Below are 20,550 nucleotides of genomic sequence, written 5' to 3' on the forward strand. Positions count from 1 at the left end.
ACTCTTAGCTTATACGCTGTAAACTTAATTAACTCTGGTCTCTACCCACCGCCTTGGGTGTGAATCAGCTATTATATATTCACCGGCTAAGTTAAATATTTAAAAATGATATTTTAATTATAAAATAAATTTTTGAATATACTTACCCGGTGAATATATGAATTAAAGACCCTCCCTTCCTCCCCAATAGAGACGCAGCGGGACGAGAAGAATTGAAGGGTTTGTTTACATGCAAGAGTGGTATCTGGCCGACAGTTGGCGCTGGTGGGCACACCCGCAACCTTCATAGCGATCGCTCGCGAGTTTTTTGAGTGTGTTTTCTGTCGAGCCGCAGAGTTGCAGATATATATTCACCGGGTAAGTATATTCAAAAATTTATTTTATAATTAAAATATCATATTGAAAAAAAAGTGACAATAAAAAGCTTTCATAATTAATTTCAGATACCAGTTGTTGTAGATCTTCCAGGCGTTGGTCAAAATTTTCAGGACCACCCATCTGTGTATGGACTAACATGGACCGTTTCAAAGTCAGCTTCCTCTAGTTTCTTCAACCTTATTAATCCAGCACATGTTCTGCAATATTTTCAGGACAAACAAGGTATGTACACATTTTTTTACACATAGGCACGTGAGTAATTTGAGAACAGTTTCAAGTAGTAGCGGCTTGTGTATAGGCACTGTGGAACTGCAGCGCCCCCTATTTTTATAAAAGAAAAAAAATTCTTTACTTCTCTCCCTATACTGGCAAATTACTTTATCCTTAAAGGGACTGTCCACTAAGCTATTTGACATAACTTTAAAAAATCGAAAATTATTTTGTTTCTATGTATGCAGAAATATATCGTACATGCTCTTCAGAAGTTTCAGCCTATTATTTTTACAAATAATGAAGATAGAGCAGTCTTTAGATTATGTCATCCTTACTGCGTCGTCTGCGTGACTGAATTCGACATAATCATCTTTGTGGGTTTATTTTTGCATATATTTAGTGATTTTTTTCCCTTATGTTTCGAAATATCGTAACGTCTGGCTGAAGGTATTGGTAGAGGGTAGGCGAACGCAAAATACGATCTACGAGAAGACCAACCAGAGTTTCCAAAGGCATATAGGAATTAAGATGCATTTGTGCTTGTTTACTTGCAGTTCATATGTACATTGTTTTCACAATGTCCTCGTTGACTTTATAGCAAGGCCAATGTTACCCAAGGTCAAAGAAAGAACAAAAAGTAAGCAGAGAGCAACAAAAAAGAACCAAGAAGAGAGGGAAACATGAAAAAGAATACAAAGCTGGAACATTCTAACTATAACTCTGGCAACAATCAGAGGCCACTGGCAACTCATGACACTTTTACACCAAGTGTATTTGTAAACTTAGGGTTTCAATACCTCGTTTAGCGAGCCCTCGTGTAGGAATAAACAATTATTAAGTACAAAGTAAGGGTATCATGTTTTGTTTTTGGTTTTTTTCTTTTTGAGAAAAAAACGCAAAAATTTATAGCAAATCTTTGAGAGGCCATAACTCATAAACATACTTATTCACACTTGGGTACATTTTTCTTACTTATTTAATTGTTCAATTTTAGAGAGAAAGAAATAATTGAGGATTAAAAATCCCACAATTTTGTGTAATAGGATTTTTGTTTTTCTCTTTTTTCATGGTTATTTTACATTAGACAAAGAAAATAAAGAAAAAATTCATTAAAAAAAAAGAAAAAGGAAAATCTGTCGCACACAATTATTCAATTTATAAAGAAGTTTTGATGATATGATTTTCAATACAATTAGTGTTATATTAGTGGAGAAAAATGTACCAGAATTTTTTTTTAAAAAATCATGATTTTTGCTAGTAAATCAGTTTTGGTCAAATAACTTGAAATTTTTATATGATGAAGGTATTATATACATCTAAAAAATATAGAAAATGTGTATTTTGAATCATTAGAAAAAAAATAAGCATAGTGGACAGTCCCTTTAAGCTTAATATCAGTAGCCATCCTTCATTTTACAGTATATAAAATAAAAAAAAATAAAATCTTTGCATGGAACTGTGCACTTCATAGTTCCAGCTGGGCGGGGTTTAGCTGTTGAGCACATGCGCACAGGAAGCTGTACTACTTGAGGCTGAGAGGGAGGGAGAGCACTGTTGACCCCACAGTGTTAATCTAAGTGCGTCTAAAAGGTATTCTTTTTTATTCCACGGGGTTTGTGCTAGAAAGCCATATACCATATTCTTGAATGTGATAAAATGTGGAATTAGGTTATTATCCTACTTCCACCTATTCTATTTTGATAATTTTTTTTAGTTTTTATTCCATTATTTTGATAATTCCCATGACTACATCCGAAGCAGAACGCTGCATTTCAACACTGAAACCAACCAAAAAAATTTCTAATAAACACTTGAATTCGGAAAGACAAAATGCATTAGCATCGCTTTCAATGAGTAAAAAAAAAATTCCTCTTTTCATCCAGAGGTTGAAAAGAAAATAATTAATCTTTTTCCTGCAAATTAAAATAAGGAGGATGGATTTAATTTTTAGATGAATTTATCAAGCATGTACTAATGATTTAAGTTATAGTAATTTTAAAGTTTTTTTCTTTTAGGATTCTATAAATTTTGAATGAATTTTCCTAATTTTTTTTTTTTTACACACACACACACACACACACACTTAAAATAAGGCTACAAATTTTCTGGAGCAGCACCCCCACTCATTTTAGTCTTGAGCTGCCACTAGTACCAAAGTTTTTAAAGGGTCCATATCAAATAAAAATTCTAAAATGTGTAGAAAGATACCATAATCTAATCCAATAGAATATATGGAAAACTTATCCTAGAGGTGAAAACCTGTATGAGATCAGGAAAATTTCACAGCATTGATTAGAAGGTAATAAAGTCATTGAGCTGGAAGATGATAAATTCTAGCCATTTTACCATACATGAACAAGGCATATTTTTTCTTTTATAATGTACTTTCTATCCAATTTTATTTTTATTAGACTTGCTAATATTTATTTTTAGATTTTTAAATATTAAACTTAGCCGGTGAATATATACATAGCTTACGTCTCCGACGGTCGACAGATTCCAAAAACTCGCGAGCGATCGCCATGATGGTTGCTGGGTGTGACCACCAGCGCCGACTATCGGCCAGATACCGCATATATTTCTCCAGGAATTCAGTTCTTCTCTGTCGAGTGAAATGACAACATTGATTCCGCTCGCACTTAGCCTCAAAGTTTTCAACTAATTTGTGAAGTACTTTTTTCATGGTTTTATGGCTTTCGCTGTGTTGGATTATTCTCAAGCAATACGATCTTCAAAAGGAAATTCTTTTGAAAGGAGAGAAATTTTTTTTTTTTTTTACCCTTGCTTTTTTAATCTCTGGATTTTCCATAGAGAGAAGATGGTTGACCCTTCCCTCAGTGTACGGAAGTGTGTTAAAGGCTTTTAGTTTTTAGTAATTATTTTATCACTTTATAAATTATTGTTGATATTTATAGATTTACCTCTATTTTTTTATATCTCACCCGCCTTTATTAGGCCTCTTCGATTCTCTTTCCATTTATACTCGACACCGTGATAAATTTTATATTTTTTTTCATAAGCGACCTATGCCTATTCTTTGTAGGCGGTACTGTCTTGGAAAACTAAGTTAAACAACGTTGAGCCCATTCAACTTTTATATTTTATATTTGTTTAGATTGATGAGAAAGTGCGAAAAACATGTTCAGTGTTGCGGAGAGTTCGTCTGTTCGTGCTTGTCGCTTGCCTAGTCCGAGACCTCTTTCAGGCTCCCCTACCCATGGGAGAAGGAATGTCGTAGGACCTAAAGGAGCGAGAGGCTTTAACCAACGAACAGACGTTCCCTCAAAGGTATCAGACGTTGCTCCTCAAGCACGTCTTTGCCATAAGACAGGAGAGACTATGTTCTCCTCGTCTTCCGATGACTCGTTTTTTAAAAAAAATCTTGGCATAAGGTTTCGAAACCGTTGAAACGTAAATTAGTTCCTTCAGAACAAGATCAACGTCCTAGCTGTAGTCATCATGAGAGTCCCGTTCATAGCGATGACGTTCATGTACAGACGTTCCTCACATCACGATCTATTCCGAGTGCGGTTGATCCGAAGTTAAGTGTTTTGCAAGATATGCAGTTAAAGCTTTGTTCTTTAATGAAAGCTTACGATCCTGTTCCTGTGCGAAAGGATCCTTTGCTTGTTGCACGTCACGGTTCTGGAATACGTGATTCAGGTCTTCAACCTTCTAAACGAGATTTGTTACGTCACGCTGACGTTATCCCTAGTGTCAGCTATGCTGTTAAACGAGATGCAGAGCATAAATCTCAATGTAACTTTGATTGGCAGTCAGTTATGTCGAGTCATAACTTTGATCAGCAGTCACTGCAGTTCCGCCGAGTCATAACTTTGATCAGCAGTCACTGCAGTTCCGCCGAGACTTTGAACGTCAGCCACCGCAGTCACAACGTGACGTTGAGCTACAGACACTGCAGACACGACGTGACGTTGAGCGGCAGACACCGCAGACACGACGTGACGTCGAGCGTCAGTCACCGAAGTCACGATATAGCATCGAACAGCAGTCACCGCTGTTACTACGTGACATTGAACGTCGGTCACTTCAGTCACGACGTATAGTAGAATAACATTCTCTGCAGTCACAACGTGACATCGACCCTCCAACTTTAACTTCTGTTCATATACAAGTTGATGTAGCCTGTCAGGCTTTACCTTCACGTCATTCTGAATATAAATCTCCTTCTCGCAAGCCTTTAGATTTATCAGATGATGTGCCTTGTGAAGAAGTTGATGACCCTCTTTCAACTATTGTACCTTTGGAGATTCATTCAGAAGAGGAGGACCCTTGGGTTGTCCAACAATCCCTTGTTTAAAAAAAAAAAAAAAAAAAATTATGAATTTCTTTAAGGAAATTTTTTTTTCCTAATCATTTTGTAACGGCTGCTCCACGTTCTCTGCCGTCTGAGTTTACTCTTGGCATGACTTTCTTCAACTCCTACATATACGAAGTTAGTTCTCTCTCGTTCTTCAAGAGACCCATGCACTTACTGGGAAACTGGTTGGAATCCAGAAGTTTAGGAAAGTCTGCTTTTGCTTTTCCTCCTTCTAAATTAGCTTCTCGCTCGAGCGTCTGGTATGACACAGGAGAAGTTCTCGGCTTGGGAGTACCTGCCTCTTCCCAGGAAGACTTCTCAAGCCTAGTGGACTCGCCTCGTCGTCTAGCCATGAGACGCTCCAAGATTTTATGGTCTTCTTCAGAGCTAGACCATCTCCTGAAAGGAGTTTTTTCGAGTGTTTGAAGTATTTAATTTTTTGGATTGGTCCCTGGGAGCCTTAAGTAAGAAGGTCTCTCCAGCGGACAATGATATTGCTGTACAAATTATGTCATGCATGAACAACGCCATAAAGGATGGCTCCAATGAACTGGCAGCCACGTTCACTGCAGGAATACTTAAGATGTAAGTGCACTCAATGTGTTCATTGTCAAGACAAAGTTCACGACGGAGACTACCAAATCTGTCTTGGCAGCAGTAAGGGAAGGCGACTGGATGGTCTCTCTCGACCTTCAGGATGCATACTTCCACATCGCGATTCATCCAAACTTTCAACAATATCTGAGGTTTGTGGACGGGAAAGTAGTGTACCCATTCCGAGCACTGTGCTTCGGCCTCAGTCCTGCTCCTCTTGTTTTTACAAGGCTCATGCGAAATGTAGCAAGCTTTCTACATTTTTCAGGGATCAGAGCCTCCTTTTATTTTGACGATTGGCTAATCCGGGTGCCGTCTTTAAATCGCTGTCTGGAGAACCTCAAATGGACATTAGACCTAACCAAGGAGCTAGATCTCATAGTGAACGTAGAGAAGTCGTAACTTACTCCATCCCAGACTATTCTTTATTTGGGGATGGAGATAGTGTCGAATTTTTCGGGCTTTTTCGTCTCCCACAAGAATGGAACAAGCTCTGTTAAAAGTCCGTCACTTGCAAGAGAAAAACAGTTGCTCAGTAAGAGTTTGAACGAGCCTCGTGGGAACTCTTTCATCGCTGGAGCAGTTTATCTCTCTGGGGAGACTCAACCTTTGCCCTCTCCAATTTCACATAAACCATTGGAACAATGAGAAGGGCTTAGAGAGTATCTCTATCCCAATCTCCAACTCTGTCAAGCCATGTCTGACTTGGTGGGACAGCAACGTCAGACTTCGAGACGGTCTTTCTCTTGTGATCAAGAACCCAAACCATGTGTTGTATTCAGATACATCGGATTTGGGTTGGGGAGCGCCACTGGACAATCTGGAATGCTCGGGTCTTTGGTCCACGGATCAGAAGAAACTCCATATAAGGCAAGAAACATCTCTCTTTTGACGAGATTCGTGCTAGGAGAAATGAATGTCTTAGCGGACTGCCTCAGCAGAAGAGGACAAGTCATCTCCATGGAGTGGACATTGCACAAGACTGTGTACGAGAAGCTATGGATGACATGGGGTCAACCCACCATAGATCTATTTGCGACTTCACTGACAAAGGGGCTTCCAACTTACTGCTCTCCAGTTCCAGATCCAGACGCAGCCCACATAGACGCTTTCCTGCTGGACTGGTCTCGCCTAGACATCTATGCCTTCCCACCATTCAAGATCCTAGACAAGGTTCTTCAGAAGTTCGCTTCTCACGAAGGGACCAGGTTGACGTTGGTTGCTCCCCTCTTACCGTCGAGAGAATGGTTCACAGAGGTTCTTCTATGGCCGGTGGACATTCCAAGAAGTTTACCGTTACGGATGGATCTCCTGCGTCAGCCTCTTGTAAAAAGATTTCATCAAAGCCTCCTCGCGCTTCGTCTAACTGCCTTCATTCTATCGAAAGACTCTCTAGAGCTCGTGGGTTTTCGAAGGAGGCAGCTAGAGCGATCGCAAGAGCTAGAAGGTCCTCTACCATCAGGATCTACCAATCCAAATGGGAGGTATTTAGAGACTGGTGCAAGTCCTCCTCTATTTCCTCTTCCAATACCACTGTAGCACAGATTGCAGACTTTCTACTTTATCTTAGAAATGATCGCATCCTTTCTGCCTCAACTATTAAAGGCTACAGAAGCATTTTAGCTTCAGTTTTTAGACATAGAAATTTAGATCTGTCTGATAATAAAGATCTTCAAGACCTTCTCAAGTCTTTTGAGACTTCCAAGGAGCGTCAGATCACTACTCCTGCTTGGAATTTGGACGTGGTCCTTAAGTTCCTTATGTCTGAAAGGTTTGAGCCGTTGAATTCAACATCACTCAAAGATCTTACACTCAAAACTCTCTTTTTAGTGAGCTTGGCTACCGCAAAGAGTTAGTGAAGTATATGCCTTCAGCATAAATATCGGCTTCTGCTCTAATAAAGCAGTATGCTCGCTTCAACTTGGTTTTTTAGCCAAAAGAGAACGGCCATCTCGTCCATGGCCTAAGTAGTTTGAACTTCCCAGTCTATCTGAAATTGTTGGGAATGAAATTGAAAGAGTCCTGTGCCCTGTAAGAGCTCTTAAATTTTATTTAAATAGAACCAAAACGCTGCGAGGCAATTCAGAGGCTTTATGGTGGTCGGTTAAAAAAGACCACCTTACCGATGTCGAAAAATGCGTTGTCATATTCTATTAGACTTTTAATTAGTGAGGCTCATTCCCATTTAAGTGATAATGAAGTTAGAGCGGTGGCAACTTCAATAGCGTTCAAACAAAATAGATCCCTTAGAAGCATTATGGACGCAACCTTATGGAGGAGTAAATCTGTGTTCGCTTCACATTATTTAAAAAATGTCCAGACTCTTTATGAGGACTGCTACATGTTGGGACCATTCGTAGCAGCGAGTGCAGTAGTGGGTAAAGGTTCTGCCACTACATTCCCTTAATCTTAATACTGTATCCTTTTTCTTCTCTTGAAACTTTTAATTTTTTGGGTTGTATGTGGAGACTAAGAAGTCTTCCGCAATCTTTTGATTTGGCGGGTGGTCAAACTTGTTTCTTGAGAGCGCCCAGATCAAGGGTATTGATGATGTCCTGTTATAGGGGTGTTCACCCTGATTATAACAGCTCCTAGAAGTCTTTCAGCATCCTGAGAGGATCTCTGGGCTTCGTAAGGCTAGCGGACTAATGAGGCAGAGTATTCATCAGAGTCAGCTTCCTTATCAGGTACCTATACTTAAGTTTGTTTTTTGAATATTTGTCAAAAACTCTTGAACATATACTCCTTTAATGTTTTCATACTGGTCTCTACCCTCCACCATGGGTGTGAATCGGCTATATATATAATCACCGGCTAAGTTTAATATTTAAAAATGATATTTTTTATTTAAAATAAATTTTTGAATATACTTATTCGGTGAATATATATAATTAAAGGCCCCCCATTCCTCCCCGATAGAGACCCTACGGGCTGAGAAGAACTGAATTCCTGGAGAAATATATGCGGTATCTGGCCGATAGTCGGCGCTGGTGGTCACATCCAGCAACCATCATGGCGATCGCTCGCGAGTTTTTGGAATCTGTCGACCGTCGGAGACGTAAGCTATATATATATTCACCGGGTAAGTATATTAAAAAATTTACCTTAAATTGAAAATATCATTTTAATGTTTTTGTAAAATGGAGCAGTAACTTTGTCACCAAGTTAAGTTGAAGTGTATGCCGTATGTAGTACAGGTTAAATGTTGTGCTTATAACACATTTATCGTTCACATGACCATTTTCTGACCTGAGAAAGCATTGGCGTTCAATTCTTATTCCTAGTTTAAATCTTTACCATTTCCTTCAATTCCTAGTGTGCCATAGTCTTGTACAGTACTGTCTTGAGTTATGAGTCTCTTGCTTTAGGGTAAACTGTCGCACTATTCTACGTATACTTTGTGTGTATATATATATACTGTATGTATGTGTATGTATATATATACTGTGTATGTATGTTTCTTTTGTTACTCAGGGGGAGGGAGTAGCCATTCCCTGATGAGCGAAGGTACCCAGAGAGGTACATTCAGGAACCACTCATGCCACTAATTCCTGAACCAGCAGGTTGTAGTTAGGAAAGGGGGAGGGAGTGGGAAGTGTCGAAACTGCGTGCATGTGTTTGCATTAACATCAAAATAAATATTTGTAAATAGTTTTTTATGGCTCAAGCACACTAGTATTAATAATAAGTCATGTAAAATACAAAAGCTTTCAAATGTAAATACAGTAATTAGAATATTTAATCAGACCACTTAATTAAAATCTTTCTTCAGAAATGATTATACAGTATAAAGAAATTTACTATTTGCTTGTACAGTACGTCATAGTGATATTAAACTAATTGGTATATAGTACTGTGCTGTATGTGCAATTCTGTATAGCTGTAGTGTAATAGAATTCCAATTTTGCAGGTCCTTTTACAACTCCTTTTGGCGTTGAAGGTAATGCTTGGAGTCTAGCAGAAGAAGGGGATCCTCACTGGCCAGACCTTCAGTATTTACTCATCTCTGGTACCCCAGGCATAGACTACGGCACTTTTCTTGGTGATCTCATTGGCTTCAGAAAAGAGGTGCAAATTATGTTTATGCCTACATGTAGATATTTCTCTAAACCTCCCATGATGCTTATACTGTAATGCTGGTTCTCCAGAAGTTTACCCCCAAATTTGTGAACAAAATTTCTTCAAAAGATACATGCCCCCAGTCAAGTTATGAAATAAGATAGGGGTCAATGGTAAATAGCACGTTGAGTTTTCTTGCTTGAGGGTACACTCGGGCACATTATTCTATCTAATTTCTCTTCTCATTTTGTTAAAAATTTTATTTTTTATATAGGAAATATTTATTTTAGTGTTACTGTCCTTAAAATATTTTATTTTATCCATGTTTCCTTTCCTCACTGAGCTATTTTCCCTGTTGGGGCCCCCTGGGCTTATAGCAACTTGCTTTTCCAACTAGGGTTATAGCGTAGCAAGTAGTAGTATTAATAATAATAAGTTTCCTGTTCTTCAGTTTTTCCATCGCAGTGGCTTAGTCCAGATTGTGGTAGTACTAATTATGTTTTAAGTTGACTTATTTGCTGGATTACTTGGCAAAGGGAAAGCACTGGTGTTGTGAATAAAGTAACTAGTAGGTAGTAGGTTGGCCAGGGCACCAGCAGCCCATTGAGATACTACCGCTAGAGTGTTGAGGTCCTTTGACTGGTCAGACAGTACTACAGTGGATCCTTCTCTCTGGTTACAGTCCTTTCCCTTTGCCTACACATACACCGAATAGTCTGGCCTATTCTTTTCATATTTTCCTCTATTACCAAACAATTTTTCTTCACCCAAGGGGTTAACTACTGCACTGTAATTGTTCAGTGGTTACTTTCCTCTTGGTAAGGGTAGAAGAGACTCTTTAGCTATGGTAAGCACTTCTTCTTGGAGAAAGACACTTCAAAATCAAACCATTGTTCTCTAGTCTTGGGTAGTGCCATAGCCTCTGTACCATGGTCTTCCACTGTCTTGGGTTTGAGATCTCTTGCTTGAGGGTACACCCAGGCATACTTCTATCTAATTTCTCTTCCTCTTGTTTTGTTAAAGATTTTATAGTTTATATAGGAAATATTTATTTTAATGTTGTTACTGTTCTTAAGATATTTTATTTTTCCTTGTTTGCTTTCCTCACTGGGATATTTTCCCCTGGTCTTATAGCATTCTGCTCTTCCAACTAGGGTTGTAGCTAAGTAAATAATAATAATAATGATAATAATAATAATAACTGTTGTGAGGAGTACAATGTCTCATGATTCTACTTGGAAAGCGTTTATTGAACTGTATTATACAGAATGAGCCATTTGGTTTTAAGGGCAGATTAGAAGTCAATTTTTAATTAAAGGATTTTTTTTTTTTTTTGCATAGTTAATTTCTGGGTCGACCTGTGGCGCACGGTGAAAAGAGTCCTTCTTATATATCTTTTCTGATAAAACCTTCCAATTATACCAGAGAAAGATAAAAGCATGGAATGCTGAGGTTACTACCCTCATGCGAGCACCTTTTGGGTGTCGTGTATAAAGCAAAGGCGCGTGAAAACCACTATTCACAGGTTGTCTTCCATTTAGTTAATTCCTTCGTCAAAGGGATGGGCCGATACAAAGGCCCTAGCCAACCACCCATAATGAGCCTTTGTAGAGCTTAATTTATTGAACTTTGTTTTGATATTCTCAGGAAGCCATTGAGCCTTCTCTTGTGGGCGGGAAGTCTGACTTGCCTGCCCGGTTGCTTAGACTAACCCAACTTCTAAAGTCTGGTCTAGTGGTCATATTCCCTGGTGGTTCTCCTTGCTCTCTTACTATTGTTATTAGTCACTAGATCAGAGAAAGTCTTTACCTCTGAAGAATTGCCTCTTTTCAAGCCAGCCACACTATCCTAAATGATTCTTGATTGATCCCTTCCTTTAACTTTTAGTGATTAGATCGCCATGAGAGGAAGAAATTTACCTATTTAACTTCACCGAGACTACCTCCCTCCTAAGGAAAACTCCCCTTTAAATGACTCCATTTGTATCTGCATAGGAATAAACTGCAAATTTCAAGTAATTGGTAGTTTTCCTAACTATACAAACCAGAGTCATTTACCAAAGGTCCTGCCTCAAGCTGCGCCGTAAGTCTTTGACCAGGTGAGTGTTGTGAAGAGAGGCTGTGAGCAACCTTCTGCTTGCACATGTGTTGTTGTTACTCAGCACAAAGCATGATGCAATCAACCAAAATTTGGTTGACCAGTCGTAGGTTTGTATTGCTAGGAAAAATCATCATCTCATCCTACGCCTATTGAAGCTAAGGGCCTCAGTTAGATTTTACCAGTCGTTTCTATCTTAAGCTTTTAATTCACAACTTCTCCACTCATCATCTCCCACTTCATGTTTCATAGTTCTCAGCCATGTAAGCCTGGGTCTTCCAACTCTTCTAGTGCCTTGTGGAGCCCAGTTAAATGTTTAGTGAATTAATCTCTTGGAGTGTGGAAAGCATGCTCAAACCATCTCTATCTACCGTTCACCATGATCGCATCCACATATGGCACTCTTGCAATGATTCGTTTATAATCCTGTCCTGCCATTTAACTCCCAATATTCTTCTGAGGGCTTGTTCTCAAATCTACTAAATCTATTGGAGATTGTTTCATTGTCATACCACAATTCATGTCCATACAGTAACACAATCTCACTAAACGGATATAAAGCCTGATTTTTTAAAAGTAATTTCAGGCAATTTGATTACCAAATTTTACCTAACCTGGTTATTGTTTGAGTTGCTTTTTTCATTCTCACTAAATTCTAATGACCCTGTATTGGAGATCATAGTTCCAAAGTACATGAATGATTTCTACCTCATTAATCCTTTCTCTTTCGAATGATATTTCATCTTCGATTGCATATTCAGTTATCATCTATCTATCTTCTATTTATCTTGAATCCAACCTAGTGTGATATTTCAGGCATTGTAGTAAGGAAGCATTGCAAATCCTGTGGTGTTTTGTTAAAAAGGACAGCATCATCAACATATTCTAGGTCAGCTAATTTCCTATTACCAATCCAGTCCAATCTTTGTCCATCTCTGTTCTACGCATTACAAAATACATGAGGATAAACAACATAGGCGACAACACATTCTCTTGGAGTACTCCGCTGTTCACTGGAAATTCATTTGATGGGACTCCATTTACATAAACTTTGCACCCAATCAAATTTACATATTTAAGTGGAATTCTATAATAAAGCAGGACTCTCCACAAAATTGGCTTGTGCGCACTATCATAGGAAAATACAAATTATGTAAAATTAGTAGTATTGTTTCATTACTTTATTATGGCATTTTTGAAAGGAAAGACAATTGAAATATTTTTTTCTTTTTTTGATTTTGAGGGTAAAGTAAGCTTCTGGAGAAGCAATATGAATATCAGGGTGTATAGAAATGAAAAATATAATTATTTTCTCTTTTTTTAACAAAAATATTAAACATAGCTTTCTATTTTCTACAATATTAAATTTTACTTTCCATATATTTATATTAATTTTTTTGTTTTTATATTCTAAAGTATAGTAGCCTTTTCAAAGTATGAATAATTTAGCAGTATATATGCATAAGGTGAGAACTAATGAGTATTTATGAACTGCTGTATTAGGGATATTTATTTTTTTATTCAATTACCATACTGTTTCATAATTCTCCATATCTATATATTTTCACAGCTTTATGATGAATATTATCGGCCTGTATTAGGTGTAGATGGATTTTGTATTGGACCCATGTTAACACGAGCAAAAAGCAGAGGGTCAATTACTTTGGCCTCAAATGATCCCAGGGTTCCCCCTAATATTGATCCAAACTACTTCAGTCATCCTGATGATGTCAGAACTTTTATAAGAGGTAAGAATTATTTTGGTCGTTTACTTCATTGCAGATAAAAATAAGTTTCTAGGACACTTAAGAATGAAAATTTAATTCTGCTCCTAATATTTACCATTTAGAAATATTGAATTAGAAAAGGAGTATTAGAAAAATGTATGAAAGAATTATGAATTGTTTCAAGTTGCTTATTTTAGATATATTATTGAAGAAATATTTGTTTAGTGTGTTACATGATAGATTTACATATTTTTAGTCCTCTTTTTTAGCAGATATTTTAGGTTTTTGGGTGTGGAATGAAGATCGGAAACTAGTTCATATCTGCTGTGTCTAAATTAAAAAGAATTTAGGAGAGAGAGAGAGAGAGAGAGAGAGAGAGAGAGAGAGAGAGAGAGAGAGAGAGAGAGAGAGAGAGAGAGAGAGAGAGAGAGACTGTGTGTGTGTGTGTGTGTGTGTGTGTGTGTGTGTGTATTAATAAAATAGATGCAATAGGGGGAATCCCTTAAATTTGTGAAAAAAGCCCCTTGGAGTTCAAGCAGTCGGCACATACTGTACTTCATTGACGAAGAAATATAGGATAGTTTTTTTGCATATTATGCGGGCAATCTCAAGACTTGAATTCTCCTTCAGGAGGCCAGATTTTGACCTAAAGAAAAAAAAATAGATACTGTAGTTTACCCTAAAGGTAGGGTAAATGTGAATCAAGAAAGTTATTTAAAAATTCGTTAACATCATATTCCATTGAATCATTCATGTCAGAGTAAGAATGTAAAAGTCTTGAAGTTACTTCTAATTCTGTAGTCTGGTTTTTGAAGTTAATAAAAATTATTATGTAAAAAATAACTTTTTGAGGCCTGAACATAATTTATATATAAAATTATAGATATTTGGTGGCTGTCAATAAAGATGGCCAGGGGTCCCCCCTCCGTTCCTGTGAAAATTGACAAATTGATGGTCTAGACTTCAACCCCTTGGATGTATTCAATTTATACTATCTAGATAATACGATCTGTTGAAAGCTTGATAGGGACTAATGGCATAAGTAACAGATGCATTGGAGAAAAGTACCTTCTCTGGGCTTATAGCATCCTGATTTTCCAACTAGGGTTGTAGCTTAGCAAGTAATAATAATAATAATAATAATAATAATAATAATAATAATAATAATAATAATAATAATAATACCCTTGAATAAAATTTTCAACCAGGCCCCAATGGGAAATTAGTTATCTACGTACTGAAAGTACAGTAAATGGTTGATGAAAAAGAAAATTCCCTTAAACATTCCTAATGTTAACTAAAATAAATTTCTTGTGACAATTTGTGCACCTTATACAAAAATTCTACTTCTTACCCTTTAGTTTTGAATCTATATTGTAAATAACTGGAATATAGTAGACTTGATACCAGAAAGCGGACTTTGTGCAATAATAAATTAAAAATAAGCTTCAAGAGACTCTTGAATTGCTTATAAGCTCACGACTATATACCTAAACTCGTTAGAACTGTAGCAAAATCAAAGGTAGGCTGGAGTGACATGTATTTTGACGAAGGAATTAACTAAATGGAAGACAACCTGTGAATAGTGGATTTCACACGCCTTTGCTTTATACACGACACCCAAAAGGTGCTTGCGCGAGGGTTGTAACCTCAGCATTCCATGCTTTTATCTTTCTCTGGTATAATTGGAAGGTTTTATCTGAAAAGATATATAAGAAGGTCTCTTTTCACCGGGCGCCACAGGTCTCTCCCCAGAAATAGATTTTTCCTTCGTCAAAATCCCTTTAATATCAACTAGCCTAGTCTTCTCTGGACTTCCCTTTGAACTATAAACAAGCTTTCATTTACTTTATTTGGATCGACAGCTTTTAAACAAGGCTTCACACCTCGCAAATTTCCAAATTATATTACACGCAGTGTTTTTTAGTCGGTAGCTTCCCTTAGTCTTATTGTTTACTAGAGGATTTAAGTTATATTTGAAGGAAAGGTAACTGGTAATTTTTTTAATTTTTAAGGGCTAACATCAATATACCAAAGTTTACAGAGATGAAACCAATATGATCATCAGGGGAGGTTCATAGAAATATAATACAATAAACAGATAAAAAGGTTTTATTAGCAGGACTATGGTTGATTTATGCAGGCCATAGAAATTCCACTGATGTGCATCAGAGATGCTAGAAAGATGTTGGTTCTGAGCAGTATGGCATGGTAGAATTGCAATGGGAAAACTACTTCTACACAAGTAAAATACTCTATAATTATCTGATCATTTTCTCATCCCCTTCTATCTCGACTGCTATTTCCTGTCTTCAAATTACAGTAATCGCTTTCATTTAATTTGAAGGTATTACGGTAGACAAAAATTCCATTTGGATAAGTAGGTAGTAGGTTGGCCTGGGCACCAGCCACATGTAGAGATACTACTGCTTGAGTTATTGGGGCCTTTGACTGGCCTGTCAATACTACATTGGATCCCTCTCTCTGGTTACGGCTCAGTTTTCCTTTGCCTACACATACCCCAAATAGTCTAACCTATTCTTTCCACATTCTCCTGTGTTCTCATATCCTCATACACCTGACAACTTTGAGATTACCTAACAGTTCTTCACTCAAAGGGTTAACTACTGCAAAGTAATTGCTCAGTGGCTACTCTCCTCTTGGTAAGGGTAGAAGAGACTTTTTAGCTATGGTAAGCAGCTCTTCTAAGAGGACACACTAAAATCAAACCATTGTTCTCTAGTCAGGTAGTGCCGTAGCCTCTTTACCTTGGTCTTTCACTATCTTTGGGTAGAGTTCTCTTGCTTGAGGGTACACTCATTCACACTATTCTATCATACTTCTCTTCCTCAAATTTTTTTTGCAGTTTTTATAGTTTATATATGAATTATTTTAAATTTGTTACTGTTCTTAAAATATTTTTAGATGTGCATTACTACTTAGTTTATTTAATTCCTTATTTCCTGTCTGCCTTGGGTTATTTTTCCCTTTTGGGGTTCTTGGGCTTATAGTATTCTCAGTTTCCAACTAGGTTTATAGCTTAGCAAGTAGTAGTAATAATAATTATAATTATAATGTCTCAGAAAGCAAAGAATGCTGAACAATTCTAAAACAGTCTTTATATCCTAGTTTTCAACCCACACATTATCAAGTTGAGATTAAATTGGAATATAATATTTAGGCTAGAGGCCAGGCACGGGACCAATGATGTCATTCTGCATAGTCAAGAATGTTCAATTTTTTCAAAATAAATTCTGATAAAAACTCAGATTCAAGTTTATTCACACAATGGCATACCAGTCAGAAGTATATACAAAAAAAATCTATTGTAAATATTCATTCCTTGCAAATAGGCAATTAGGGATCTACATAAATTTTGTTGAATTACTCGATGGTTACTATTTATTTTGCTAAGATATTTATTTAACATACCACTTCGACAAGCATTATAAAAGAAAAAAGGGATTTTGACGAAGGAAAAATCTATTTCTGGGGAGATACCTGTGACGTCCGGTGAAAAGGGTCCTTCTTTACACTTTTCTAATATAAATCTTCCAAATATACTAGAGAAAGATAAAAGCATGGAATGCAGAGGTTACTACCCTCGCGCGATCACCTTGTGGGTGTCGTGTATTTAACAAGGGCGTGTGAAAACCACTATTCACAGGCTGTCTTCCATTTAGATAATCCATTCATCAAAGGGGAGGGCCGTGACAGGCCCTAGAGAATACAGTTGGGCTACCCCACCGACACCTACTACTCGCGCTCTCCAGGTCATCCTTCTGCAAGAACATATGGCTTGGCAAGGAAAGGGTGGGTCCATACAAAAATAACTGGGAAGGGTTTCACCGGGCGTCACAGGTCTCTCCCCAGAAATAGATTTTTCCTTCGTCAAAATCCCTTTTCTGGGTCGATCTGTGACGGCTGGTGAAAATGTACCAGAGAATGCCTTCCAAGCCCAATAAAGTAATAACATAATGCGGAGAATACGATCACCATGTACGACAATAATATAATATAATAATGTAAGAAACGTCTAATTACCAACTAGCCAAATGACATAGGGAGCGTAAGGTTAAATAACTAAGACGACAAGGAATCAACTGAGTGTCGAATCGCAAAAGGCATCAAACCTTACATGTCTAAGCATATCTAAACCTTAAAGGAACGGTAACTACAATAACAGTTAAACCATAGGAATTAAACATGGCAAATATCATAGGGCTAACGAACTACCCAGGAGAGTGGCGACGTGGTGTGAGTGGCGGGTAGGAGGGAGAAGAGATGAGATGGAAGAAAGGAAGAAGCAGAGATTAATGGAGAGGGAAAAGGCTCCCCGCTGCCATCGTCGGGTATCTAAGGGCCTGTAAGATCTTTAGATAGTGGCGTTTGACAACCGTAGGGGATTTCCAACCCGTATATTTTTTAAAAAATCAAAAAAACCTGTTTGGATAAAATTTGGTAACAAGATAGTATGGAATCTTATATTTAGCCAGATTCTTACTCCTTCCAATTATCATGAAGCATTTTCAAGTCTTTACTAAATTATTTGTTGTCTTTAAAAAAACCAAAGGCTAGTATCATGGCTATATTACATTATTATTTTTTATGAGTTTTCTTTTTCTATTGATGGAACTATTTGGATATGAAATAAGGTTATCAGTTTGAACAACCATTGGCTATATTACATCATTTATATCAAGAGTTTTATTTGTTGATGGAACTTTGGATATGAAATGAATGAGGGTTTTGCCAAACCATTTTGGCTAAGGTCCTGTCATTATCAAGTATTTTTGGTACTCTACTTGATATTCTTGCATTTATATATTCATAGTACAGTAGTACTTATCATTCATGTATGAATAAACAAACACTTGCTCCAAAGGGAACCTTACCAAAATCACTAAGGTGATGTGACAACACCTATTTCATTTTAATTTAGCTACATTAAAACCTTACATTGATTTTAAACTGTTTTATTGTTTCTACAAGAAAATGTTTTTGATGTAACAAACTACAGATTGCTAAATTTGCAGGTATTAAATTTGCCCTGAAAATTGGTGCCTCTCCAAGTTTGAAAGATGAGCTTGGAGCCAGATTTCATGATAAGGTATGTTCTTCGCCCTTTTAAAATTCTTTTATAAAATTATCTAGAATTGTGGCTTCATTAAAAATGTTAAAAACAGTTTTGGAGCATTCTTTGGAAACAAATAATTGGGGTTTTGGTATTTTGTCACATGAAAGAACAGCAGGTATGTCAGTTTTTTTGAAGGTCAATTGCAATGAGAAACTACTCAAGCACTGGAATCCATGAAATTAGGCTTGATGGTAATATTGTGAATGCTGTTTAGCAGTAATTAAATAGTGATTACAGGCTACTACAGTGGTGCATTTGAAATAGATTGTTTGTATTCTTTAATTTCTTCAGCAAAAGTTATGTAATATTTCTATAATTTTCAATGAAACCTCAATACCGTACACTACTTGATAGCCTCTTTAGTTTATAAAAAAACCTAACAAACAAATACAATTACATTAACCAGTAATGATTCAACTTCCTTTACTTTTCAAGATAGTGCCAACCTAATATCAAGACCACCATCTTCATGAAACCTAATTTCACTGAAAACAACTGGCTATAAGAAATTTAAACTATATAAATGTATAGATAAATGTTGCTGGCTTTTCTGGGTCGAACCTGTGGCGCCGGGCGAAAAGTCCTTCTTGAATACCTTTTCTGATAAAAACCTTCCAATTATACCAGAGAAAGATAAAAGCATGGAATGCTGAGGTTACAACCCTCGCGCGAGCACCTTTTGGGTGTCGTGTATAAAGCAAAGGCGCGTGAAATCCACTATTCACAGGTTGTCTTCCATTTAGTTAATTCCTTCGCCAAAGGGATGGGCCGATACAGAGGCCCTAGACACATCCCCATCGCCGCACCACCCACGCCACGACGCGAGCGCCATCTGAACAACATCCTTCTTTTTGGAATTCAAAGTATTGAATGTTTTCGTTGTGCTTTCGGTCTTTTTTATCTATCGTGGATTTATTTTGTCATGTCCGAAGCTCCATCTTCACACATTCCAATGTTAAGTACCATAGTTTGTTTTGACAGTATTTTATTGTACCGGGCTTGTGTTTTATATCCAGTATAGTCTGTTTTATTATTCCCGTCTGGCCTGTCATGGCGGCCATTGTTTGTCCACTTGTTTGGGAATTCATCTTTATCTGCCCGTTTAGTACTCTGTCACTTAGGTTCTTGGTCAAGTCCCTGGCCTTATGCCTTTAGAACCGTTATTATTTTTATTTTTATTTTTTTTTTTGTGTATTTATGCTCATGGTACTTTTTGCAAGTAAGTCCAGCCTACGATCGAGATAGCGATTTAGCTTTGTTTTTGTTTAGTAACCGCCCGAGGCGTTCGTCACTCGACTCGGTTAAAGGAACAGTGCTATTTATTTTAAGTTTTACGGATGCTATTCTTCGATCGTAGTATTATATGGATGTACATTTTTATTTTATACGTTTATAATAGTGTTTTGTGATTTTTAGTCCTGTTTTTGTGTCCAAGAGAGCGGGAGATTGGGGTCCCCGTTTTCTGTTCGCAGTCACGAGTTACCCCTTTCTCTCGTTTTCTTTCTTAGCTCCGGTGGGGGAGCGGATTTCCCGTTTTCCGTTTTGTGCGTTCAGCGGGTTCTCCCTCCCTCACCTCTCCCCCTCTGGGTGGATGATAACTTACGAGTTATTTATTTTTCGTGACTTTTCAATTGTTAGCGTTATTTTGGTCCGTGTTTCGTCCTCTCCCCGTTACGGCTCGGGAGTAGTTATGAACGTTATCCACTCCGCCTTGAGTTATACTCCGCCACGAGGGATTCTCAATAACTTTCGTTCTATTGTTATATTTATATTGTTTACTACATGGGACGGGCTTCATATTGTTTAGATAAGACCCTCCGGTGGCCCTTACTTCGGTCTCAGGCCACGGCCATATCCACAATAGCCTTTGTTATTACAACTGTGTTGTTATTCACAATAATTATTCAGGACCTTTCTTCTCCCTCCGGCCTCACCGGAGATCGTAAATACGCTTTACTATAATCTAAGCTTTAGTCTTTAGCTACGACTTAGCTTTTTATCTTTCACAATTGAATTATTAGCCA

General features: G+C 37.4%; 1 protein-coding gene across 4 annotated transcripts in view; it reads left to right on the top strand.

Moving 5' to 3' along the window:
- The window catches only part of LOC137657695 (glucose dehydrogenase [FAD, quinone]-like), a 52,152-nt gene that overhangs the window by 18,284 nt on the left and 13,318 nt on the right, over positions 1 to 20,550 (top strand). For all 4 annotated transcript variants that reach the window (XM_068392097.1, XM_068392098.1, XM_068392100.1 and 1 more), the window contains 4 exons: positions 444 to 600; positions 9,417 to 9,574; positions 13,233 to 13,410; positions 18,426 to 18,499. In XM_068392097.1, the coding sequence (XP_068248198.1) occupies positions 444 to 600; positions 9,417 to 9,574; positions 13,233 to 13,410; positions 18,426 to 18,499 (567 nt within the window). The remainder of the gene's footprint in view (positions 1 to 443; positions 601 to 9,416; positions 9,575 to 13,232; positions 13,411 to 18,425; positions 18,500 to 20,550) is intronic.

The sequence above is a fragment of the Palaemon carinicauda genome, chromosome 18 (assembly GCF_036898095.1).
Source record: "Palaemon carinicauda isolate YSFRI2023 chromosome 18, ASM3689809v2, whole genome shotgun sequence".
NCBI classification, from domain to species: Eukaryota; Metazoa; Arthropoda; class Malacostraca; order Decapoda; family Palaemonidae; genus Palaemon; species Palaemon carinicauda.